Source organism: Phacochoerus africanus, chromosome 3 (assembly GCF_016906955.1).
Source record: "Phacochoerus africanus isolate WHEZ1 chromosome 3, ROS_Pafr_v1, whole genome shotgun sequence".
Classification (NCBI taxonomy): Eukaryota; Metazoa; Chordata; class Mammalia; order Artiodactyla; family Suidae; genus Phacochoerus; species Phacochoerus africanus.
Window position 1 is genome coordinate 27,140,142 of NC_062546.1, and position 25,464 is coordinate 27,165,605.

The window sequence follows — 25,464 nt, forward strand, 5'->3', positions numbered from 1 at the left end:
TTTTCTTAGACTCTTCTGTGTATGTAATCAAAGTCTTGTTTTCTTAAAAAAAGAAAAAAAAAAAACGGGGAGGGATGGTGTAGTGCTGAAGCCACCATGTTTCCCCACACAGTCTTCCCGCCCCGCCCGGCCCCTGCCCCCCCCTCACTGATATGGCATTTTTAAAGGTTGTCGGGTCATCCCAGTGACTGGAGGCCCCCTTCCTGAGCCTGCTTTTTGCTCAGCTCTGAGCTGGTGGCAGGGTGGCCATGACCCTGTGAGCTCAGAGCTGTGACTAGGCCTTTCCTACAGAGGGGGGAGCTAACTCGCCAGACCCCATGCAGCCACAAGGGTGTCTCTGGCTCCAGGGCCCGAATTTGGGCCACTTGGGGGGAAGGACGGTCCAGGCCCACCCCACCGCTTTTTGTTATCCAAGGGTGTTCTCTTCTGGGCTTTATCCCTCCATCCCACCCCCCAGCCCTCACCGCAGAACAGGTGCTCAGCAAACGGCTGTTGAGAAGCTGATGGCAGAGACAGGGCACCAGCAAAAGCCCCTCAGAGGAGGCTGCGCTGGTGTGATGCTGAAGGCAGGTGTATGATGGCCTGGGAGGCTTGGGCAGCCTGTCAGGAGGAGGTGGGGAAGGGAGGAAGATGCCTGGCGCCAGGGCTGGGGGTGTCTTGGGTCACCTGTCTCTCAGAGTGCCAGCACAGCCAGGCTAGGGGCTGGCACACAGGGGTTCCTGGAGGACGGAGAGAAAAGGTGAGGCTACTTCTGTGGGCCCTGGGATCCGGACCAGACACAGCTCCCTGCAGGCAGCCCCTGGCACCCCACTGTGGCTCCCCCCGAGCAGGTCCTGGCCCTGTAGTGAGGTCCTAAGCAAGTGGGTCACCTCTGACCCCGGCTTCTGGGTGTAGCACGGCCAGGGTGACCACGGCCGTGAATCCCAGTGTGTCTCAGGAGCTCTTTGTGAGAAGACCAGGGCTTCCCGCCTCCTGGCTCTTGCTGCCCTCGGGTGGGGCCCTCCACTACCCAGAAATGCAGACTGGCTGGCAAGCGTGGGCCCCTGGGGAGCAGGTGTGCCACCCTTGCCCAGGGCTTGCTATTTACAGCGGTGTTGCCTCTCCTGCCCACCCCCCGCCCCGGCCTTTCTCCCACGTCTCCACAGAGTCTACGAGGAAAGTGTGCCCCAACCCCAGCCCAGATTCTGCCTCTGCCACCTCTTGCTGTGTGGCCTGGGGCCAGTCCCTCCCCTCACTGGATGGTGGGGTGAGGGTGGGATGATGTGTGGACAGGGCCCGGCACAAACTGGCGCAGGGTTCATTTGCTCTTAGGAGGCCTGGCTGGTGGGGGGGCTCTGCTGCAGGGCCAGAGGCGGGGTCCGTGACCAAGTGGCATTCACAGGCTCAGGGGCTGTAGGTGGGTCAGGGGCCTCCCTTGAACGACGAGGCTCCTCCTCTCCCAGACCCTCTGGACCCTTCACTGCCCCACGCGTTCCAGACCTGTCTCCTCATCTGTTCAGGTCCCTCTTGACCCCTCTGCCCGCTGAGCTCTGTGAGCTTCTGGCCCTGGCTTTCTGTGCGATACTCACACGGAGCCCCTCACCTCTGCTCACCGCCCCCCACCCACGTCTCCTTTGGAAAGGGAGCTGAGCTGGGAGGGCCCGGCCACTTCCAGCTTGCTCCAGCATCTCCTGTGTTCTTGTCCCACTCCCCTCCCACACATGGCAGGGCCTATGGGGGACCCCCAAGTCCCCCAAGACCCAGCTCCCTGATCTGCAAACCCCAGATCCACCCCAGGCTCCCACGCTGGCTAGCAGCTGTGAGTCAGTTCCGCTGTCCACAGAGAAGGCACCTGGGTAGCAGCTCACCTCCTGCGTGCCGGCCACTAGGCTGGGTGCTGGGGGTACCACAGGGTGTCCCGGCCAGGGCTGGGAGCTGCTGGTGCGAGGAAGCAGGCAGGAGGCCATACTGCTAGTAGGCAAAGGGGCAGGGGTAGGTTGGGGCCAGGCCACGTGGCTCAGAGACAGTCCCCCGTGTCACCCCTGAGCCTCGGCCACTTCTCATGTTCACTGTGCCCACCCCGGGGGGTTGGAGCAGCTCTCTTCCCAGCCGGGACCCAAGGCTCTCTGCCTCATGCAGCCTACTCCCCGTGACGCTGCTACTCGCGGCTGGGCATCCTCCCTGGTCACTGTCACGTGGGGAGAGGGTTGTGGCCCCTTCACCAGGCCTCCCTGGCAAGGCTTCCTGCAGTGGGCTCTTAAATTGAGTCTTCCTCCCCCACACCTGCTGATCCTGGTGCTGTCCGTCTCCCTGACCCCACCTGTCTCAGGTGAGGCTGCAAATTGTCTGGGCCTCATTTTCTGGCTACATGTCACGTACTCCTCCTTCCAGAGTGATAGCTGTTTGCTCCTATTCAAGACTCCAAACATCCACACCGGATGAAGAGGTGGCAGTGGCCTCCAGCCTGCCCCTCCCCTAGGAGCAAAGAACTAGGGCCCAAGTCCTTCCGGGGATTGGCTGTGGGCCACCGTGGCAGTCCCGGGTCATAGGAAAGTGTCCGTCATCAGCTGGGCTGCAGGCGGCCCAGACAATGCTGGGCTGTCCTGGCCTCCGGCCGCTGCGGGGTAAGGGAGGCTGGGAGACAGCACCGAGAGATCCCTTTATCCCGGGAGCAGGCCAGGCCTGCACAGCCCTGGCCTTGTGCAGGCTGCCAGGGCCCCAGACCCTCGCAGGCCCCCAGACACCTGGCGAGAACACAGGGCAGGGCAAGCTCCACGGCCCTAGAGGTGAAGTTCACCTGCTAAGAAAGGGACAGGGAGATTCCCCCACACCTAGAAGTTTCGCCTCTGCCTGCTGGGCTATTGGCGGAGTCAGAGCCCTGCTCTTCCCCCCGCCCCCCCCACAGCCCGGGACACATGGAGACCCGACTCCTTTTTGATCCTCTTTGGAGGCAGGCCTGCTGTGCTAGAGAGGAGGCCAGGGGAGGGGTGTGTGCCCAAGAGGCATTGCTACCAGAGCCTGTCCAAGGAACCAGGAAGTGACCAGGGCCACGTTGGCGTCATCACTCTGACCTAAGGACTGGGATGCACCAAATGCAGAGTGGCTTCCGGGAGGGCAGGTGGAAGGCCTGCCACACACACACACTCACACAGGCTCTGGCGAGCTCACTCACACACACACATACACACGCAGGCTCGGGCCATGGCCCTGCCCCATGAATCATTCACACATGGCTGCCCGGAGTGGCTCTGTTTGCTCTCAGAACACATCATTTGTTTTGGGGTTGGGGGGGGGCGTGCAGTGGATATCTCAGCTAGAGCCTTGCACACTGAATTAGCAAGGAGTTCTCACTGCCTGTGCTTGGCCTTGAGGGCGGGGCCTGGGAAGATAGACCCAGGCTGTCCCTGTTGGGAGTCTTTCCTCGGGGGCACGTTTGGCCAGTATCTGCTTGGGAGGGGCTGCAGAATGTGGGACAGTGGTGGGGGGCAGGGGGGCTGTCCCATAGTACAGAAGGGTAAAGCAAGGCCTAGAGAAGAAAGAGCACCAGGGGTGCTTTGGGAGTGAGACAGCACCGGAGCTCACCAAGGGCTCTTGCATTCACGCCGTGTGACGGCTGATGACTTCCCTCTGGGATCCTCTGGTTCCTCCCTGGCATCTGCTGTGGGGGTGGTTGTGCAAATCAGGCAATGAGGAGACCTCCCGGCACCTGGCACACTTGGTGTTCACTCCCACTGAAGGCCAAAGGAGGCACCCGGCCCCAGTGTCCCACCACCAGCCCTGCCCAGGCCACCTGCCCCAAGACCCCAACTCTCATCTGCCGGCTTGGACAACTCTGAGAAATGATTTCAGTTTTAGGGGAAAATCATGAAAACCTGGGTCTGCCCCATCTGATAGAGGAGCCACATTGAAGTGTACCCTATGTGTAAAATCCACACTGAGTTTTTTCAAAGACTTCCTATGAAAAAAGGATGTGAAGTATTTCAATTTTAACACAGTATTAATTGTTGAAATGACAATATTTTGGATATATTGGGTTAGATAAAATTATTAAAATTTATTCCACCTGGAGTTCCCGTCGTGGCTCAGTGGTTAGTGAATCCGACTAGGAACCATGAGGTTGCAGGTTCGATCCCTGGCCTTGCTCAGTGGGCTGTGGTGTAGGTCGCAGACACGGCTCGGATCCCTCGTTGCTGTGGCTCTGGCGTAGGCCGGTGGCTACAGCTCCGATTAGACCCCTAGCCTGGGAACCTCCATATGCCACGGGAGCGGCCCTAGAAAAGGCAAAAAGACAAAAAAAAATTTATTCCACCTGGGAGTTCCTGTCGTGGCACAGCAGAAACGAATCCGAGCTAGGAACCATGCGGTACCATGAGGTTGCTGGTTTTATCCCTGGCCTCCCTCAGTGGGTTAAGGATCCTGCTGTGAGCTGTGGCGTAGGTCGTAGATGTGGCTCGGATCTGGTGTGGATGTGGCTGTGGCTGTGGCTGTGGTGTAGGCTGACAGCTACAGCTCCAATTAGACCCCTAGCCTGGGAATCTCCATATGCCAAGGGTGCAGCCCTAAAAAGAAAAGAAAACATAATAATGATAATAGAATAAAATGTATTCTATCTCTTTCTTTTTACTTTTTAAAATGTGGCTCCTAGAAAACTGAAAATTTCATCGGTGGCTTGCATTAAGCTTCTGTTGGACAGCATCGCTGTAGACACTGAGGGCCTCAGGTGTTGACACCTGCTTAAGGAAGGAGTCAAAGGTCAGGGAGAAAGGCGGATGCTGTGGAATAGGGGTGCTGGGGGTGCTGGGAGGTGAGAGTGGAGGCCAGATGGGGAGCAGGGCCTGAGCCAGGCTCTCGGAACCACTAGAGCAGGACGCCTGGAGAGGCAGTTAGGTGGGTGGCAGGGTCTGAAGACCAGGCTGAGGGGTGGCTGCCCAGTGTGGCCCTACCACCCAGGATGGTGGGATCCCAATGGCACTGCCTCACCCAGCTCCTCAGTGTCCCCCATTTGACCCCCCACCCCCGCCACTTCCTTCCGGGAGGAAGAGCAGGGTAGCCTGCCAGGAGCCCAGTGCTCCTGGGAACTATGCATCATGTAAACACGGCCCGACCGCCAGCCTTTGTCAGAGCAGGCGGAGGCCAGCCTGGTGAGGTGCACACCCCAAATTCAGAGCCGAGTCAGGGCGCCCCCAGACTGCAGCCCAAAGCCATGTGGCCTGGTTCTTCAGCGTCCAGCAGGGCCACCCCCGCAGCCGTGGGACTGCTGGCTCCAGCGCTCTCCCCTCCCGCCTCCGCCCAGCTCATCTCTTTTGTGTGTGAATTATTGATGCCCCCTCCTCTCCCCTGCTTGGAAGCCCGCGAAGGAGGGAGGCGAGCCTCCCGGCAGCCGCACCTCTGGCCCCAGGGGCAGCCTGCCCCAGCACGCTGGGCCCGAGGACCTTTGCGCCCTTGCCCAGCCTCCTCGGGAGCCGGCGAGGGTCGCCCCTGGGAGAGGGCACCGCTGGCTGTGGCCCCAGAGCCCGGTGTGGCAATTGGCGGCTCGCACAGAGCTGGGCTTGTGCGGGCTGTGGGGCGCTGGCGCCCACATAAGGGCATTGTTTGCTGAGGTAAAAGGGGTTTTTGTCTCCTCCTGGAGACTGGACAGAGGGAGGAACAATTTCCCCCATTCATCGCTAATTCCCCCATTTGAATAGCAGCGCACTGCCCCACGTTACATAGATGGGCACACAGTCCTTCCCTGCCCGTAGGCATTCCGGGCACAGGTGGTGGGCCCTGCGTCCTGCCCAGACCGGGAGCTGCCCTTGGCCAGAGCTGGGGGAGGCCCGGTTTTGTGCACATGCCCGGGCAGGGTGCCTTCCTGCTGCTTTCCCGTGGCCCCTTGCTGCGCTGTCTCTGTCACGACAGTCACAGGTTGGGGGCAGTCTTGTCCTGCTGGCCTTGTTCTGGACTCCAGCAGGCCAGCCCTGGTTGGGGTGCCCGTCCTGGAGGGGCCTCCTGGCACAGCCACAAGATAAAAACCAGGTGGAGACAAGAGGGTCACATCCAGCTCCAGGCCACGTTCCTGGAGGCCCGCACCCCCAGAAGGCTGGACTCCTGCTCTCCGTGTCCCCGTAGGGCCGGCTGGCTTCTTTCACAGGGTCATAAAGTGTCAGAGCCCAAAAGGGCGTCAGCGGCAACTCCCTGGACTACAGATAAGAGGAGCCAGGGAGGCGGGCTGTGCCCAAGGTCAGGAGGCAGTGAGGCCCCGCACCTGCTCCCCTGGCGCTGCTCATTTGGGCATGGGTTTGGGTGCATGGCTATGTCTCCCTAGACCGCATTCGTTTGGAGAGGGCTGGGAGGAGCAAAGAACCAGGAATCGGGGGGTTCCAGCTCGCCCCAGCCTGGGATGCTGAGGTTTCTCTCTGTGTGGGGCACTGGGGGAGGGCCCTGCGGCCAGCCCCTCCTGGGGGTTGGGGTGGGCCACAAGGAGGAGCAAGCTGGCGGGGGCTCCCTTCCCCCCAGGCCTTCCTGGAGGCAGGGCCATGGATCACTCAGCGACCACACGAGGCACACCAGATGCAGATCTGCCTCCAGCCGGCTTCAGCAGTAAGGAAGTCATCGGCTCCTCTAACTAGAAAGTCTTTGGCTTTAGGCACAGATGGATTTAGGGGGATTTGCCTGTGCCAGCCTGTCAGCCCTGCCTTCCGGGCGTGGGTCTCCCTGCTGAGTGGGCTCAGCAGCCCCCGGGGTGGGAAGGAGCATGCTTCCTCCCATTTGCTTCTGCATAAGTCCCTGGACTGACTTCCATGGGTTCAGCCTGGTCACGTGCCCATCATGGATCGCCGAGATGGGCTGTGCTGACTGGCCAGGCCCAGGGCGTCTGCTCAGCCTGGAAGACTCGAGGTGGCCTCTCCAGAGGAAGGGGTGTGGTTTCTGGAGAGGCAGGAGTGATCTGGGGCAGCTTGTGGGGGGCTGGGCTCAGAGCTTAGACGTACTATGTGAGGAGGCGATAAATACTCTGAAAAAAATGGGTAAAGGGGTCAGTGTGTCAGAGGGGGTCAGGGAGGTCTTACTGAGAAGGTGACCTTTCAGCAAAGCCCTGGAGGGGAGGGGGGTGGAATGTCCTGGGAAGAAGGAACAGCAAGTGAAAGGCCAGAGCCCAGCTGGATGGGGGGACAGAGGGGCTGCCGGAGGGGCTGCCAGAGGGCCCAGTGGTACTGGAGAGAGGCTGGCTTCAGCTTGGGGGTTTGAACTCAGTCCCTGAGCTATGGCTCAGCCACTGTGGGGGGCTGATGGGCAGACACAGCCGCCCCACCCCTAGCGGCATCTCTGCCCTTTCGAGGGTCAGGGAGCTTCAGCCCTGACCCCAGGCCTTCTCAGCATTGTCCTTGGAGGCTGCTTCTGTGGCCGCTTCTTCCAACAAGCCTGCCCTGCTTCCCTCCCTCCTCCTTCATGCACAGAGCACCCTCCCTGGCATGAGCTTTGCAGAGGGGTGATCCGGAAGTGGGGCCTTGATGGGGCGCTGCAGTCAGAGAGGGCTTCCCAGAGGAGGACGGAGCTGCAGGGACCGGGGACGTGGAGACTCAGGACGCTCTCTCCAGAGCCTTGTGTTCCCCCTTGAATCCTTGTTTGGTTTCTCGCTCCCTAGGGCATGAGCCTCCGGGACAGTAACCGGCCCCCCCCCATCTCTGCACAGGCCTGACACACAGCAGGTGCTGCAGAAAGGGCAGAGGGCTAGAAGGGCATCTTGCCAGCGCTGTCCTCTCCCTCCTCCCCTCACCATGCCCATCTCGGAGGTGTCCCCGGAAGCCCGGGGTCCAGCCTGGGAAATGAGAAGCCGTGGCGGGGGGGGGGCAGGGAATCAATCAGGTTTTTTCCAAGCACCTATTCTCTGTACCAGGTATTGTCTACACCTTATAAATCCTATTTTACTGACATGACACCCGTTTTGGAAGGAGGTACAGGGGCATCTTAGAGGATACACGGCTGCTCTCCGTCCTGCCTAAAGCCCACAGCCTTCCTCATTGGCAGAAGTGGAACCGGGTTCAGGCAGCGCCGAGCACGCTGGGTTGAGGGCAGCACATGTGGGGCAAGGCACTTGCGATTCGCCTGTGCCTCAGTGGGCTCTGTGTGTGGCTGGCTGTCCCTGACACCGGCTGCAGTGTGGACACGGGAGAGGCTTGGCCTGCGAGTACGTGGGGTGGCAGCAAATGGAACTTGTAAACTGGAGCCCGCTGGTTTGCTCAAGGATTTTGGTTTGGTTTGGGGGGATTTTTTTTTTTTATGGTGAAAAATGCTATGAAATGCACGATTCACCATTTTAACCCTTTTTTGAGCATGCAATTCAGTAGCATAAAGTACTCTGATAATGTTGTATAACCAGCACCATTATTTCCAAAATAGCGTTTTCATTGCTCTAAACAGAAACTCTGTAACCATGAAGCGGATACTCCCATCCACCCTTCCCCAGCCCCAGTGACCCTAATAGATTTACGGTCTCTGGGAATGTGCTTGTTCTAAACATTGCACGTAATGAACTCATTTAATATTCTTCTGTTGTGTCTGACTTCACTTTGCATACGCTTCCAGAGCTCATCCGTGTTGTAGCGTGTATCAGAATTTCATTACTTTTTATGGCTGAGTGAGATTTCATTGCAGAAGTTCCCAGGACAGGGAGGGAACCTGGGCCCTAGCAAGGGCAGCACTGGATACTTAACCCACTGAGCCACTGGGAAACTCCAGTGGACCATTTTGTTTGTTCATTTGTCTGGCAAGGTTTTTTTCAAAGTGTGAGCAATCTAAGTCACCAATATTTAAAAATCTGGAGTTCCTGTTGTGGCTCAGTGGGTTAAGAACCTGAAATAGTGTCTGTGAGGATGTAGGTTCGATCCCTGGCCTCATTCACTGGGTTAGGGATCTGACGTTGCCACAAGCCGAGGCATAGGTCACAGAGGCAGCTCAAATCCAGTGTTGTCATGACTGTGACAGAGGCCAGCAACTGTGGCTCCAATTTGACCCCAAGCCTGGGAACTTCCGTATTCTGCAGGTGTGGCTGTAAAAAGAAGAAAAACCTAGGAGTTCCCATCGTGGTGCAGCGGAAGCAAATCCGACTGGGAACCATGAGGTTGCGGGTTCGATCCCTGGCCTTGCTCAGTGGGTTAAGGATCCGGCGTTGCCGTGAGTTGTGGTGTAGGTCGCAGACATGGCTCGGATCTGGAGTTGCTGTGGCTGTGGCGTAGGCCAGCAGCTGTAGCTCTGATTGGACCCCTAGCCTCGGAACCTTCATGTGCCCGCGAGTGGCCCTAAAAAGACAAAAAAAAAAAAAAAAAACTAGATATTTACATAATGGTGCATATTTCCACTTTCTTCTAAAAACTTGGAATGCGTAGCCTCCCAAGGACTGGGCTCCTGCCCTGGTGGGTCCACTTCCCCTTCCAGGCGGCAACTGTGTGGTAGGAGGGAGTGTGCCGCCTTTGGAGCCAGAGCCTGGGGCTCCCTGGCTGGGCAGCCCAGGTGCATAGCCCTGGGGCGAGGGTGTTGGCAGCTCAAGAGTCTGGGTTGGCTCCTAAGGTTCCTAAGCTGGGAGGGTCCTGGGAGGGCTCGCCTGCGCACGTGCCCACACTCACATGCAGCCTCACAGCCCTGAAGTCTCCTTTGTGCTCACGCCTGGAGATGCACAGGGCAAGAGGGTCCATCCTCCCTGGGGAAAGCCTGGTGAGGAGGCAGGTGGCTGGGCTGCACCTCTGGGCCTGTGCATGGTGTGTACCACAAGAGGCCGTGGTCCTGAAGCCCACCTGAGTGCAATGACAGTTGGCTCCCTTTGTGCTAGCTGTGGTGCCCATTGACCCTTCTGGTAACCCTTCCAGAGGAGGCGAACAAGGCTCTCTGAGGTCAAGAAAGTGGCCTTTTGGGGGTGGTGCCAGGGTAGGAAAGTGGGCTAAGAATGGGTACTGGCCAGAGTTCATAGTTCGCACAGTCGGCCAGGATGGGTCAATCCTTGCCCTCCAGCTCCTCAGCCCTGGCAGAGGCTCCTGGAACCCCAGGCGTTGGGGCTTCTCCGGGCAACAGGCCAGGCCCTAGTGGGAGGGGGGCAGCTCTCAGGACCGAACCTGAGTGAGTGAAGGAGGCATGAAGTCGCCCTCAGGATGGGCACCAGGCTGGGGTCTGGGCTGTGTGTACCTCCTCCCTAGGGAAGCGGGGGAAGGAGGCCGTCTGAGAAGGCAGGGTTGAGCCAGGCCTTGAAGGAGGCCTGAAACGTACTGAGCTGCAAGCAAGGTGGTGGACTCGCACAGCAGAGCCCAAGCAAAGGGCTGGATGTGGGAGGTTCGGCAGTGGCCAATAATGTGGGACTGGGCTGGGGGAGGCGGCCAAGGTCACGGGACCAAGAACACACCCTGCTATCCTTTGCAGGCTATGGGGGACAGAAGGTTAGGGAACAGGGGAGTGACAGGCTGGTGCTGGGAAAGAGTAAGGTGGAGACGGGGAGGGTGTGACCTACAGGAGCTGGGGTGCCAAGAGCGGGGTCATCCAAAGAGGCTGGATGGGGTGGGGGAGGGGTGGGTGTGGTTGTGCTTCAGTAATGTGCCTCTGTCCCCCCCAGGAGGGCTGGCATCTTGGTTGTAGTCGCTACTTTGTTTCTCAGCTTGGGACAAGGCCAGCACGCAGTAGGTGCTCAGTAAATACACTGGGTAATTTGTTCATTCCACAAATGTCCAGATTAGTCACTGGAGACACTGCCAGAAGAAAACCAGACCCGTCTGTGATTGAGGAGGAGGGGATGGGCGGTGAATTTCCAGAGGTAGCAGGGCTGCTGGCTTGGGGACTCTGGGGTGTAGGTGAGCAAGGGGGGACCTCTGGGGCGGCTTTGAGTAGAGTGTGGAGTTGCCCTGTAGGAGGGTGGAGGGGGCAGTGGCTGCCAGAGGAAAACGAGGAAAAGCAGCCTGGCCCTGGGGACCTGCAGCGGCCGAGGGGGAGGGGTGCCACCGCGCCGAGGCCTTTCCCATCCCCCTCTGCCCAGGGCCCTGACTGCTTGATGGGCAGCCTGGCTCCGCCCCTGGGCAGCCGGGAGGCCAGCGATTGGTTGGGGAGCTAGAGCCGCTTGGTCGCCATGGGGACGCTGGGGCGGTGCAGAGGTGCGCGTGCCCAGTGCCCAGCACCAGGGACTAAATCTTCATAATCTGCTGGCCGGGAGGGTGGGGGTGGGGTCGTGCGCGACCCTGGCCAGGGGGAAGGGGCGCCCTGGGAGGCGGTCAGGGATCACTGTGGCTGCCCTTCCCCCACCCGCTCTGGTTGCAGGTGCAGAGCCGGCACCTGGGCGCCACCAGGAACCACGCGGTACTCACCTGACAGTGACCCCGGGAGCTTGAGTGCAGCTTTGGCCTCAACCTTCTCAGCTGATCAAGCAGCAGTGTGGGGCAGAGTGGGAAAAAGAGGCCTGGAATTTATCTGAAAGGTCTAGCTCTCTAGTTAAAAGTTTGTCTTCCTGGATCCCCCAGGCAATGCTGCTCTCTCTGCAGCAGGGGGCGCCCTCCACAGAGCTTTGTTGAGCTGTCACTTCAGGAAAACAGGGGTGGCCCATTGAGGTGCAGGGGATGCAGACCCCAGACCCTGTAACCCTGGCTCTGGATGTCCAGTGCCACGTGGCCGTGCACAGAGGGCAGATCTTTGCATAAGCTGCTAGGATTTGCCTGGGCCTGCTTGCTGGAGGGAGTGACAAACTGGGGCAGGGGTGTCACAGTGAAGCCATCCTTCCTCAGACAGAGGAGGGAGAAGTTCAAGGGCGTGCTGTGGGGAGGGGGTCCTTTGAGGAGACGGTGTGAAGGGGCAAGGCAGTGATGAACTGGGGGAAGGGGGGTTGCTGGCCAGGCCGCATGCAGCCACTGGGGTGTCCCAGGACCCCTGACAAGTGGTCAGTGGCCACAGCCACTCACTCCCAGGTCCTGGAAGCCGGATGTGGCACCTGGGGGTGTGGAGTGTGGGAGACCACCATGCCCTACATACGCCATGGCCACTTCGCCCTGGTGGCCCCAGTTTCAGGCAGAGGGACCCTGCCCCCACCTCAGGTTGGGGCAAGGCCAGCCGCTTGGAGTTCCAGTGGGGACAGCAGCACTCACCTCCTGCCCAGGCCTGCTCATGAGGACAGTGCAGGGCAAGTACTCCCTGGGGCTGCCACAGCCGTGGGAGCCAGGGGCACTTGGGGGCCAGTGGGTGCTGGGGTGGGGCCTCACACCCAGGCCTCTCGTTCCAGACGATTCCTCCTCCGAGAGCGGCAGTGGCAATGGCTCCTCCACCCTGAACCCGTCCACCTCAAGCAGCACCCAGGGAGACCCCGCCTTTCCTGAGATGAATGGCAACGGAGCTGTGGCCCCCATGGACTTCACCGCCACCGCCGAGGACCAGCCCATCAACCTGTGTGACAAGCTCCCACAGGGCTCAGTGCTCGGCACACCCTCCTACCCCTCAGATGGCTGTGGCGCCGATGGACTGAGGAGCCGTGTCAAGTACGGGGTGAAGACCACCCCCGAGGTGTGTGGGGCTGCGGGCTGCTGGCCCACCTGAGCTGTGAGCCTCTGCCGCTCCCCTGAAATGAAATCGTGGTCCTGGGGTTGTGACACCAGGGTAGTGGCCATGGCTGCTACGCCATTGTTTTCCTGCGGAGGCTCCGAAACAGGAGAACACTCGTGTGTGTGACCTTGAGCAGGGCCCTCGCTTCTCTGAGCCTGGGGGTTGATGGCTCCTGCCTTGGTGGAGGTGGCGGGTGACATGTGGTCTGGCCCCCTCCGCCTCCAGAATAGAGCCTGCTGCGAAGAACAGCAAGTGGCCGCCTTCAGCACAGAGGCCCAAGGCCTCGCCTTTCCTGGTGGCTCTGCATGCCTGTCCCCATTGTACAGATGGTGTAGAAAAAGGGCGGGGCCTTGGTGGCCCTGGGGATGTGGATGTGGATGTGTGAAACGCAATAGACCAGGCTGATGGTGGGGGGTGGGTGGTGGACAGGTGTCCCAGCATTTGGCAGTCCCCACCTTCCCCGTGTCGCTTCTCCCGCTAAGGTTTTCTGCAGCGGTGCAATGCGGCACTGGGTGTAGGGGTTTTCTGCAGGGCTGGGGGGCCAAAGGTGCCTTCACAGAGCCCTGCACAGGTTTCTTACTCTCCCAGGGCCTGTTTCTTCTGCAGAGAGTGTGGGGTGGGTGCTGGCCTCTGAGGGCACATCTCGTCAGAAAATTATATACAAACAAATAGGTATTCAGTTGTCGCCGTGTGTCTGAGCCCAGACTGTGGAGCAGGTCCTGGCCAGAGCACCGTCTTTTTTTTTTTTTTTTTGGCTGCCCTGCAGCATGTGGAGTTCCCAGGCCAGAGATCAGATCTGAGTCACAGCTGCAGCAATGCCGGATTCTTTAACCCACTGTGCCAGGCTGGGAATCGAACCTGTGTCCTGGTGCTGCAGAAATGCCTCCAATCTCATTGAGCCACAGAGGGAACTCTGGCCTTCCCCTGTTTGATTGGGTCCAGGGGCAGACACAGCTGCTGCCTCAGTAGGCAAAGAGCTGGAGAGGGTGAGCTTGCCGCCGTGATCTCAGGCCACACGTGTGAACCAAGGAAGTGAGATGGGAGCATGCGCGTGCCACCAACAACTCATCTGCCTCCTTAGACACTGGCCAGAGGATTGGCCGAGGGCCACCTGGGAATGTGACTTGCCCAAGGCATCTTTGACTCTCCATTGTGAGTCTGACGCAGCCCATCGGGAGGCCAGAGGACCTGGGTGTCCCTGACCCTGAGGAGTCTATGTAGATCAAGAGATGGGCCTGAGGCCAGGGACCCTGGGAGGGCCAACTCCTGTGGGTGTGGTCACGTGGAGGCTGGTGATGGCAGCCACTGCCGGACAAGGCACCAGTCAGTGAGAGCCATGTACCGTCTGGGCCACTGTGTGGCCACATTACAGGGTCTGTTTGTTTCCTGGGCCTGACTGCCGGATGCCCACCTCCTTGAGGGCAGAGACTGTGTGTCCAGGACACTGCTAGTCAGAGTCCCACTGAGTGAAGTGAGGACTTGCCAAAGCTGCAAGCTTTCCAAAAGGCAAATGACAGCGGTCCTCCGAGAGCCTCCCAGAGCACGTGTGCGGGGGCAGGGGGAGGGGTGGGCACACAGGGAGAAAGCAGGGAGGAGAGTGGGAAAGTGCATTCCAAGGAGAGACGGGGAAGGGGCTTGTTCCAGGAGGGGCTCACAGGGCGAGTCCCTTCTCTGCTAGGACAGGTGACTGCCCGGTGGGCTGGGTCTGCTTCCGTCTTCCTTTCTGCACATGCGCTCTGCATTGGGGCTCACGGTGACTCGCATCAGTGGCAGCAGACAGGAGAAACACGGCCTGGGAGCCGCGGGGATGCACTCTGCCTGGTGGCCCTGCCTCCGTGGCTGGTTTTCTCCCAGCCCATCTGTTCCTTGTCCCCGACAGACAGCATATTCGCTGCTTTTGTGACAGCTTGGTTGTCAACACAGGGTCGCAGCCCCTTGGGGACCAGGGAGGAAAACTCTAAAGCCAGAACAGACCTTGGCACAACCAGGAGAGGCTGGCTGGTGGCAGGAACCCTTTCTGTGTCTGCCTTTCCCTCGCACAATGAGGCAGGTCCCAGTGTGGGCGCTGCCGCTGCGTAAAGCGCTTCCGCCTGCACTGGGCTCCCCCAGGGCGCCAGGTCTCTGCACCGACTCTTGCAGGCAGCCCTTCCTCCAGCCTGGGAGGGGTGGCAGTGTTGCTGTCCTCACTTCACAAGTGAAGGGAACAGGAAGGAAAGTGACTTGCTTGGGGCCTCTGCTGCCGTGGCTCATGTGGCAGCTGGGTGTGCTCGCTGTCCCACCCCCAACACCCACCAAGGCCTGAGACCAGATGAGAACCTGGCCTGACCCTCTGCCCCTCGCCTTCTCTCAGTCCCCCCCCTACAGCTCGGGGAGCTACGACTCCATCAAAACCGAGGTCAGTGGCTGCCCCGAGGACCTGACGGTGGGCCGGGCCCCCACAGCAGATGACGACGATGATGACCACGACGACCACGAGGACAATGACAAGATGAATGACTCTGAGGGCATGGACCCAGAGCGCCTCAAGGCCTTCAATGTGAGCGCCCGGGGGACGCGCGGGCGGGGCGGGCCGCAGCCGGGCCAGCCCTTCCCACAGCCTGTGTCTCCCGCAGATGTTTGTGCGTCTCTTTGTGGATGAGAACTTGGACCGCATGGTGCCCATCTCCAAGCAGCCCAAGGAGAAGATCCAGGCCATCATTGAGTCGTGCAGCCGGCAGTTCCCCGAGTTCCAGGAGCGGGCCCGCAAGCGCATCCGCACGTACCTCAAGTCCTGCCGGCGCATGAAGAAGAATGGCATGGAGATGGTGAGCCCCGAGTCCTGGCCCGCTCACCCTGTTCCACTCTGTGCTCTGCTCCGGGGCTCCCCGACATCCTCCCAGCGGGGGCGCTTTGCCCACAGCCCTCCTAGTCCCCCTGGAAATAGGCGTCATGGGCCTTGGCTCACAGAGGAGGGAACCAAGGCCCAGAAAAATCACACAGCTCCATAGATAATGGGGCTCCAAGCCCGAACCCCAGCCCTGCCCCACCCACCTCTAGGGCCGGGTCTCTGCATGCCCCAACAGTGGCCCCATCCCCGTTCTGCCTGCAGACCAGACCCACACCTCCTCACCTGACCTCGGCCATGGCAGAAAACATCCTGGCAGCTGCCTGTGAGAGCGAGACGAGAAAAGCAGCCAAAAGGATGCGCCTGGAGATCTACCAGTCCTCCCAGGTGCCTGCTTGCTGCCAGCCTCCAGGGTGGGGAGGGCCCTCAGTTATTCTGCAGACACCGTGGGCGCTGGGTGCAGAGGAAGTAGGGAGGGCAGTTCTTAGGTGGCAGTGGTGCTACCCCAAGGAGGTACTGAGGTAGTGGGGGGAGGAGCTGGGGCCCAAGGGCCCTGCAGACCTAGGAAGGGGATCTGGACTTCCAGAGCCCTGAGAGTGCTTCCAGCTGGGCAGGACCAGATCAAATCTGCCCTGAAGGGGCTGAGCAGATGGGGGGCCTAGGGGGAGGCTGTGGGGAAGGTGACCAGGGAGAGGGCAGAGTCCTGCAGGTCATAGCACTGGTCCCAGTAAATCTGGGGCCACAGCCGCCACCCGCTCCTGTGCAGGAATAGGGTCGGGGCTTCCCACACCTGTGGTTCCCCAGCACCTCCCTCCCCTTCTGCAGGACGAGCCCATAGCCCTGGACAAGCAGCACTCCCGGGACTCCACAGCCATCGCCCACTCCACCTACTCACTGCCAGCCTCCTCCTACTCCCAGGACCCTGTGTACGTCAACGGTGGCCTCAACTACAGTTACCGTGGTTACGGGGCCTTGGGCAGCAACCTGCAGCCCCCTGCCTCCCTCCAAACAGGAAATCACAGTAATGGTGAGTGCCAGATGCCTAGGCTCTCTGGCTCCCTGAGCAGCACCCAGTTTGTACTGTGGCCTTGGGAAGGGGGCAGGGCAGGTGGGGCAGCAGAGGCCACAGGGACAGTGACTCCTTCCTGGCATAGGCAGTCTCCCCAGCTCATAGTCTTAGTCAGTCCTTAGGTTAGAAGGCAAGGTTAAAACTAACAGCCTGCCACTCCTTCCTCGCCACCCAGGAGGCTTGCTGGGCCTCTCCCTGGTTCTGTCCCCGCACTCCTGCACCTCAAGGGCCACTGTGAGCAGAGTCCCAGCCGAAGCCCTGCTCTTCACCTGAATTGAGCCTCCCCACGCCCTCGTCTTACCCCAGATGACAAGTCGCAGTGAGATGGTTGCCGGCCCAGGTCTCACAGAGTGGATGGCAGTTGATCTGGCCCCTGCCTGGCCCAGTCGAGCTGCAGCGGCTCCAGGCAGGTCACCTCCTGCTCCAGGCCACGGCTCATGACCTTTACCTGTGAGGTGAAGTTTCTTTCACTTGGGTGCAGGGCCTCAGCCCTGGTCCTTGCACTGTGGGGCCCCATTTGGGGCAATGGTTAGCCTTCTGTGCCTCCCTCCTCCATGAGCCAGTGACTCTCTAGATGCTCCCTATAACTCCTCTCAGGAGATTCTGATGTGGACAGACACAGACCAATATTGAAGCAAAAAATCTCCAAAAGATAGAAACCTCACCATGGAGGTTAGGGGCTGCCCTGAGTGGGGACCACAGGCCCTTTCACACTGAGCCCTGGGTGGTGGCCGCAGCAGGGCAAGAGCGGGTTCCCTGGTGGAGAAGAGCCGGCTGGCCTCCAGGAGCTGGTGGGTGTGGGTGCAGGGGATCCCAGGGCCTCTTGAGCCAGGCCTTTGGATTTCCTGTGTGCAGGGGAAGCCACAGTTAGGCTTTAAGCCTGGTGCTGTCTGCGTTTTGGTGAGGCTTTAATGGGGTGGACAGGAGGCAGGAGCAGTGTGCTCTGGGAGACCTTTGGAGGTGAGAGGAAGAGCCAGGGGTGACAGCAAGCTGCTGCTGGAGGAGTAGGTTAGAGGAGACTCTGGTGTTAGCTCTTGGCTGAACGTGCCTGAGAATTCCTGAAGCCCCCAGTCTGTGGCTGCAGGAGACCCTCCCTGTTCCTGGGCCGCGAGGGAGGGGCCCATCCCTCCCTCCCCTGGCAGAAAGCCCGGGCACCCTCTACTCACCTTGCGCGTCCCCCCCGCCCCCCCAGGAAGTATGTGTGGGTCCCTGGAAGATTCCTGCCTGGGCTTAAGTTCTCATCCCTTCCTAATGCCTCTTAACCTAAAATAAGAGGCTGCCTGGCCCTAATCCCTGAGGCTGAGGCCAAAGTGGCCGGCTGTAGCGAGGGACAGAATGGCTTCCTGCTTTCTGTCCAGGAAGAAGCCCCGTCTGACAGCCCTGCCGAGTGGGAGCCCTGTTAGAGTGTGTCTGGAGACAGGTGCCAGGGCAGGGAAGTTAGAGCCCCCGTTGTGCATGGGGAGAGTCCTTCCCAGGTGGCGGGCCATGATGATAAGCCCCCACTGGTGCCACACAGCAGGGCCTGTCTCACGCCACAGCTGTCAGGGCTGCCCCATTGGCCTCCCTTGAGGGCCGGGCCTGCTACCCTCCTCACCCTGTTCACACACTGGCCAGAGAGGCTTCAAGGAAGGCACTAGCTCTGCCACTGTACCTTGGTCTCCCTGGCTTCTCAGACCCAGGAAGGTGGTGAGGTCACAGAGGCAGAGATCCTCTCACTGACCTCCTTATCTGGGCAGCACATGTCCTGTGAGCACCGGGTTTGAATCCTGCAGTTGGAAGAACTCCACAGGCAGTCCCAGTCTCACTGCCTTCCCAGTGGCAGCCCTTTAACCAGGGTATGGGCAATTTCTCCTGTGCTGAAGCATTGTCACTGCATCAGCTGGGGTCACTGCTGCAACATGAGGTTTTTTGGGCGTGGCGAAAAAAGAAAGAAAAACAGGATGCTTAAACAAGGGTTTGATCAGTTTGGCACCTTGGCTGGGCAGTGGTATTAGTGGGTCAGAGCTCCTCACTTTGCTCACGCTTGGATCTGAAAATGCACATCAGCCCAGAGAGACTGTCCTGCCTGGGTGCTGGGCAGCTCTGCCCACTCCTGCCCCTCTAGTAATCACCCAGCCACCTGAGTGTCTGCCTGGAACCAGAGCCCGACGGGGAGAGACAGAGGGACAGCTCTGAGCCCAGGACTGAAGAGGACAAGGCTTGGGGGAGGCAGGAGGATAGAGAGGAAGCCCAAGCCAGCTCACACCAGCTGTAGCAGGTGACTCTAGCCTTCCTCTATGCCATCCCCAGGCAGTGTCCAGAGGGGATCAAACCTGGCAGCAGCCAGGAGCCAGCACGCGCAAGTCCAGGGATGTTCCTTAGCAAGCCAGTTCCTGGGGCCTCCCATTTGACATTCATGTTCTCTTGTTAAAGAGGAAGTTAATCCCATGTGACAAGCTGTCCCATCTTAGATTCCAACTTCCTTCCCCATTTGGGGTCCGCACCAGCTTCTTTTTGGCAACAGTCGAGTTTCTGTAATTTCTTCCAAGGTATTAACTTCCGGTCTAGATGTCTCTAGTGACAAGCGCTTGTCCATCGCTGTAGCACCATAAAAACTGCTACTGTAGATGCAATAATGAGTGAAACCAGCTGTCAGAACTAATGGGGTATCAGGCTGATAACTGAGAACAGCCTCACACACCCAAGTAAGATAACTTCTGCTTGGGGAGGGGGGTGCGGGCATAGGGAGAGTGACTCGGAGAAGGCTCCCCAAGGAGCCTGGAGGTCCCAGATCCTTTCCTTTGGCTGTTTGCTTGCTGAACACCTCGAAAGAATTGAACACAGAATTGAACAAAGAATTGAATTATATTGAATTTAAATTCTAGGAGCTTCCATGCTTCCTGGAAGCCCTTTGCCAGTGCTGAGGGTCTCACTGGCATGGCTCGCCCCACCACAGCCTCACTGTGCTGCAGCTGAGGGCTGGGGCCTGGGGAAGTTAAGAATCTCCTGTGGAGCAGACCACCAGGCCAGGCTTGCCCAATGGCAAGAGCTGTTTGGGAAAGGTGGAGAGGAGACAGGACCTGGTGGCCCCACCACATACCCCAGTACGTTTCAGTAAGCCTTGAGGCTCTCTCTTTGCTGGTACGTTCCAGGGCAAAGGGGAGGTGACTGCTCTGGGTCCTGTCCCAACACAGCGACCCTCACACGGCCAGCCCACACTCTCCCGCCCTAGCAGCATAGCCCGTCCACCTCATTTGGACGCAGAAGAACTCATCAAAGTCAAGGGAGTTTGAGGTGTTGCAGCCCATCAGGAAAGGGCTTAGCCCTCCCAGCACCTTCCTGCGCCTGCTCCTCCAGCCCCTTTCCCTTGAGGCACAGTCCAGCCCTGCCTCTCTCCCACAGCTAAGCAGGGCAGCCGTCCACACAGTGCCAGCAGTATCTTAGAGCCACACATGCACGTGCACGTGCACAGTGCCATCTCCAGCCAACTGCTGCCCCTTCAGGCCCCAGCTGCCTCCCCAGTCACACATGATGATAAGGTCCCCTTCCTGGCAGGATCACCCTGGGGGCTCACAGGGAACAAACACCATATTTCACCTGCAGGCCCCCTTCTAGGCCCTGGGGGTATAACCAGCGAGCCAGACGAGGATAACATCAGGAGGCCGCGCCCGGTATCTGCCGACCTGCTCACCCTGGCTTTCCCTCTCCGCAGGGCCCACAGACCTCAGCATGAAAGGCGGGGCCTCCACCACGTCCACGGCGCCCACGCCCACGCCCTCCAGCAACAGCACCAGCCGGACCATGCCCACCGCCCAGCTCAGCCCCACGGAGATCAGCGCTGTCCGGCAGCTCATCGCCGGCTACCGGGAGTCCGCTGCCTTCCTGCTGCGCTCGGCAGACGAACTGGAAAACCTCATCCTGCAGCAGAACTGACCCAGCGGCACCTGGAGTGCACTGCCCCAGGGAAGGAGGCTCTTTCAGCCCCAGACCGGCTTCCCGCCTCACCAGTTGGTACCTTTTGTTTTTTGAAAGAGGTGGATCCAGAAGAGCTGTTTCTAGCCACACTCCAAGCGCCTGAGACTCTGGGCACAAGGACACTTTTTTTTTTGGAATCTCACCACACGGGTGCTCTGACCTGCTTGGAAGAGGCCTACGGGGCAGCTCTGGAAGGGCTGGGGCTCCCCCTGACGAGGCACTGGGGCCACAGCTCTATTTAGAATCATCTTCGTGGACCCTGATGTTAGAATCCCACCCCCAGATAATTACCTTTCAAGTCTTAGGTGAGCAGAATTGCATATTTATTGAGAAAAACAAAGTGGACCCTTTCTTCCTCCCCCCTTAGTAATTTATTTTTCTGAAAATGGATTCTTTTGTGTTTGTACAGATTGCCAGTCTGTGTCTGTCTGATCAGAAGGCTGTATCCCTGTGACCTAACATTCCATATCACTACACTGGCGCGGGCTGGGGGCCGGCAGGGCGGGGGGGCAGCGGGCTGGCTGGCCCTCTGAGTGCCCAGCACCGCCAAGCAGGAGGACCTCACCCACACCCACTGCAAAGCAGAGACAAACAAAAGCGGCTCCCCCACCCCATTCCACAGATGCCCCAGTCACACGGTCACCTGTATTCTACCTCACACTCCAGCGTGGGCTTTTCCAGGATGTGCCCTGAGCCTGTTCTGAATGGCTGTCTCCCACCTCCCCCACCTAGTGTGTCTGCCTGGGAGGTAAGTCCAGACGGGGGGCCAGGAGCTGGAGCCCAGAGAGGACCTTGGCCCTCACAAGCAGCAGCCCGCCGGGCCCTAGCAGGACAGGGTGCCAGGAGACGGCAGCCGGTCAGCAGGGCTTGCCCTCACCCTGCCGCCAGGGAGCCAGGCCTGGGCCCCTCGGACCCCTGCCGGGAAGGGCCCCTTTCTTCAAGGTGAGCCCCTGGCTGTCAGGCAGCCATCAAACAGGAAAGGCAGCTCCCGTCCCCTGCCCCTGTGGTTGGAGCAAAGGGACCGTCAGCAGAAATGGAGAAGTCACCTGGGTTCTCCTAGGACCAGCCCTTCTGAAGGGGCCAGTCCTGGAAGAAACCCATCCTCTCTGGAGTGTGAAAAAGGGCAAAAGACAAGGCTGGCCTGGTTTCCTTGCTCCCCAGTAGGCACTTCCTCTTGCTCAGTGCAATACCTACCAGTGCTGCTAAAACCAGGGATTTGCCCAGACCTCACAAGGCCCACAGGGCCTCTCCATGCAACACTCCGTAGCCATGACAGCAGCTCTCTGCTGCCGCCCCTGCCCAGAGCTGGCAGACGCCCTCTGTTGCCTTTCCTCCCTCAGAGCAAAGAGGTCCCGGGGAGCCAGGGCCAAGTGGACCCTAGGATAGAGAGCCACTTGACCCCAAAGCAGGCATCCCTTCCCAAACCAGCTTTTCTGCAGCCAACTGCCTCCGGGCACTGTGGCAGACCACCCTCATGAGGCTGGGGAGGGGGCTCCAGACTGGATGCCTCCCACGCCTCAGATCCGTCACTGAGCTATGGGCCCTGGATCCAGAAAGTCTGAAGGGTAGGGTGCCCACACCCTACAGGCTTCCAGCGCTCCACCTCCCAGCCACACCACCTCTGCCTTCCATCTGACCGATCCCCAGGCCTCCGGTCGGGGCCAGGATGCGGAGACCCACCCTTAGCACAGCACAAGCTCCAGTGCCCAACGCCTCCCCCATCCCAGCGTCCACATGTCCAGCCCCCACCTGCTCAGTTCTACTCCCAGACATTTAAATTTGTGTAAATATTTATTTTTGTGTGTGAACAATACTACAAAGTAATCAGTAGATCTTTTGCAAAATGTTACCCCAGGCAATTTGTGAAAATCTTAATGTTGGAAACTGGCAGAGACAATCGCCGCCTTAGAATCCTTGACGTCAAGTTGTTTCACATGTCATTTCTCCTCCCAGAGGCAGTACCCAAGCCAGACAAACGGTTTGCTTTTCTGAACAGACAGGAGTGAGCAAGACTGGGGAAGGGGCTCGCGCTACCACCCACACGAGGAATTAAGAGCTGAAGATTAGTATAAGCTACAGTTTGAAGTTGTGTTTTTCTGAGTCACGCTTGTCCTTACTGCCCAACTTCAGCAGCCTCAGCACCGTGGTGAGATGTAGGTTCAATGTGCTTCAAAGAGAAAAGAAACGAATGCTAGCAGTCAGGGTGCACTGGGCCCCCCAGAGCCCCTCCAGGACAGTGGATCCTGTCTCACCCATCCCGCTTCTTGGGTGGGCTCCTTCCTACTGAAGCTACACATGAAGCCCTTGTGATGGCAGAATCAGGAGCAAGTTACTGTGTGTGGAAACAGGATTCCATTCGCTAGTTCTGTCAGGGAACTCGTTCAGTTTTGCTTTTGTTTTAAAAGATGCAGCGTCAACCCTGGAGGGCACCACTGAGCTGGTTTTGCTGAAAGGCGCTTGCTGCTGTCCGTCCCCCACCCCCACCCCCACCCCAGGGACTGCCTTCTCCCAAAGGGAGCATCCAAAGCCCAGCCCCACAGCCACTTAAAGTTCTTATGGGGGGGCCTCAGGACATACATGAATCACGTGGGATCCTAAATTACAAAGGTAATGCAAGAGTGGAATACACCCATTCCAGAGTCTTTGCAGGGGGCTAATCCCACGAAAAGGGTAGAACCAGGAGAAATGGGAATCTGGTCTTAGTGGTGGATCATCTAGTAAAGAGTATGACCCATCTGAATTCACTTTACCGTCACCACTCAGTTTATACCCAAGGACAGTGGGGAGGCGGAGGGGGACCGGCGGGGGGTGAAGAAGGTTTTTAGAGGATTTCAAACAGGTGGAACCCAGCCATCCCTGTTCCCAAGGGCCACTTATGACTCCAGGGGTGGTTATAGGATTAACTACCAGTTCATTTTCAAAATGCTGCTTTGAACTCAGAGGGTTGATACTTTTAATTTGTAATTTTTTGTAAAACTTTTTACAAGATAGTAAAGTATTTCACCAGAATACCAGTTTCAATCCGTCCATGGTCTGATTTTTATATAATTTAGTGGTGCTTTAGAAACTTTGTTTTTGTTGTTTATGAGCAAGACAGCTCAATCCTTTTTCGCCTGTATCTACCTAAGACCAATGTGAACCTTTGTATTTTTGCTCCTAATTTTGGACTCAGTGAAAGTGTACTGTTTACATGTACAGATGCCCCGGTCCCTGTGTGTCCTGCAAGACTCGCTCTTGAGGAGGAAGGTGCACCTCACTAAGCTCATCTGCTTAGCAAAGCCACAAAACAAAAACCTCTCACTTTTTACCTGTTTCCACCTAAAAAGAAAAATAAAAAACCTACGCCACACTGAACTCAGATTTGCTGAAAAAATACTTTTCTATGCTCAGAAAAATCGTCTCCAGGCGGCAGACGGTCTGTGTGCCTCTGTCCTATGGTCCATTTGGGAGCCGGGCTCAGAATGGAGACTTCCTATGGCTGCTGGTGGGTAACTGCATGGACAGGTGGAAAGTGAAAACAGGACTTGGCTGCCACTGGGGATGAATATAGCTCCTCTCCCGGCAGCCTGAGAATGGGAAGGTCACGCTGACTCATGGACCTTCAGGGACAAGCCACCCAGGAGTTAGGGACAACCCAAGGGGTTGCCAACCCTCTGGCATAATTGAGACATGTTTGGAAAGAGCGCAAGTTTCCTACTGGAGATGAGCTTTAGGACCTTCCAATGCAGATGGTACAAGCATCTCTTCAGGGTCCCCTGGGGCAGCTCGTACATGAGGCCCCTCTGGGGAGGGGCAGGGGGCTCCAGACAGTAAGCATATGGCACTTAAAGCAAACAGCAGATGGCACCAACTTTTAAAGGTGACTCTTTGTTACTTAATCAATGGCTTCATCTCTAAATTATATTTTTACAGATATGCACCTATGCAACTTAACGTGGCTCTTCTAAGCAGGTGAGGACTTCCTCCTCAATGCTCTATAAAAATTATTTGTGTTCTATATAGTGAGTTTTACCAGTAAATGTGGCTTAATATTTTAATTCTTAGAATGTGTCTTCTCTATGTGATGCAACTAAATTCTGTTTTGTTTGTGGAATGACTAGCACAGGCCAACTCCCTCTCCCCTCACTTAACAAAAGACCAATGAGCTGTTAATCGAGCTGTTATCTCCATGGTATTACTTGCTAAATGCACTGATTTCATAAGTATGTGGAATCCTTTTTCTTTGGAATCTGTATATCATATATAAGACTGAATCTACTTAATAAACACTGAATAACAAACTCAATGCCTGATCTCCACTATGTCCCCTCAAAAGCAGCACTGCTCATTCTGTTGCATCTGAATCTAGTTTGGCCCTGAAATGCCATTCTACCAGTAGAGTCCACCTCTTCCTCACCAATAAGCTAGCACAGAGAAGGTTCTTGGTAAATTTTCTCGAACACATAAACTTATCACTTTCTTTTTGCACCTCACCCACCAGAAAGAGAAGGAAAGGAACCTTTGCTGGTCCTCACCAGGTGCTCAGCACAGGCACGCACTGTTTTGAAATCTTAGTCGCCTTCCCAGGGAGGTACTCCTGCCCCTGTTTACAGATGAGGCAGGCACGCTGGGTACATGCCAAATCCGATTCAGCCAGTGACCAAGCAAGGTCTTAGACGCAGCTGTTTCCCTGCAAACTGCCCTCTTTGCACTCCCATCACGCCAGGGCGCAGCTCTTCAATGCACCAAACTCAGGAAGTAGTCCCCAAGAGCCAGCTGGGAAAACTGAGGAAGCACCATCCCTGGTCCTGAACCTTCAGGACTTGACCTCAGTTCAACCCAAAACCTGGGCTCCCACCTTGAAAGAGGCAAAAGGACTGCATTTGTTCCAAAGACCTTTACTTGTATGCAGACTTTTTTTCACCCTATATTTAATTTACATTAAACTTTAAGGAAAACGGGAGGAATATGATTGGGGACAAACCTAGTTGTCATGAGTTTTTAAACAATTCTGCCTAAGTTAAAAGCATAAATGAAACATTTACAATTACAGTTGCATGTACACACATACTCTGTGGCAGCTGTTTTTAAAACATCTAGTTTGCAGTGACAGAAGAATCTC

General features: G+C 57.8%; 1 protein-coding gene across 7 annotated transcripts in view; it reads left to right on the forward strand.

Moving 5' to 3' along the window:
* Window positions 1–24,643, forward strand: part of NOL4L (nucleolar protein 4 like) — a 131,679-nt gene extending 107,036 nt beyond the window's left edge. For 5 of the 7 annotated variants that reach the window (XM_047771342.1, XM_047771344.1, XM_047771346.1 and 2 more), the window contains 6 exons: window positions 12,200–12,477; window positions 14,867–15,052; window positions 15,129–15,320; window positions 15,605–15,727; window positions 16,166–16,367; window positions 20,101–24,643. In XM_047771342.1, coding sequence (XP_047627298.1) covers window positions 12,200–12,477; window positions 14,867–15,052; window positions 15,129–15,320; window positions 15,605–15,727; window positions 16,166–16,367; window positions 20,101–20,321 — 1,202 coding nt within the window. In that variant the 3' untranslated portion in view covers window positions 20,322–24,643. Of the gene's footprint in view, window positions 1–12,199; window positions 12,478–14,866; window positions 15,053–15,128; window positions 15,321–15,604; window positions 15,728–16,165; window positions 16,368–16,584; window positions 17,568–20,100 lie in introns of those variants that run through there. The other 2 variants (XR_007133874.1, XM_047771341.1) reach the window with 2 other exon arrangements.
* Window positions 24,644–25,464: the final 821 nt, after the last annotated feature.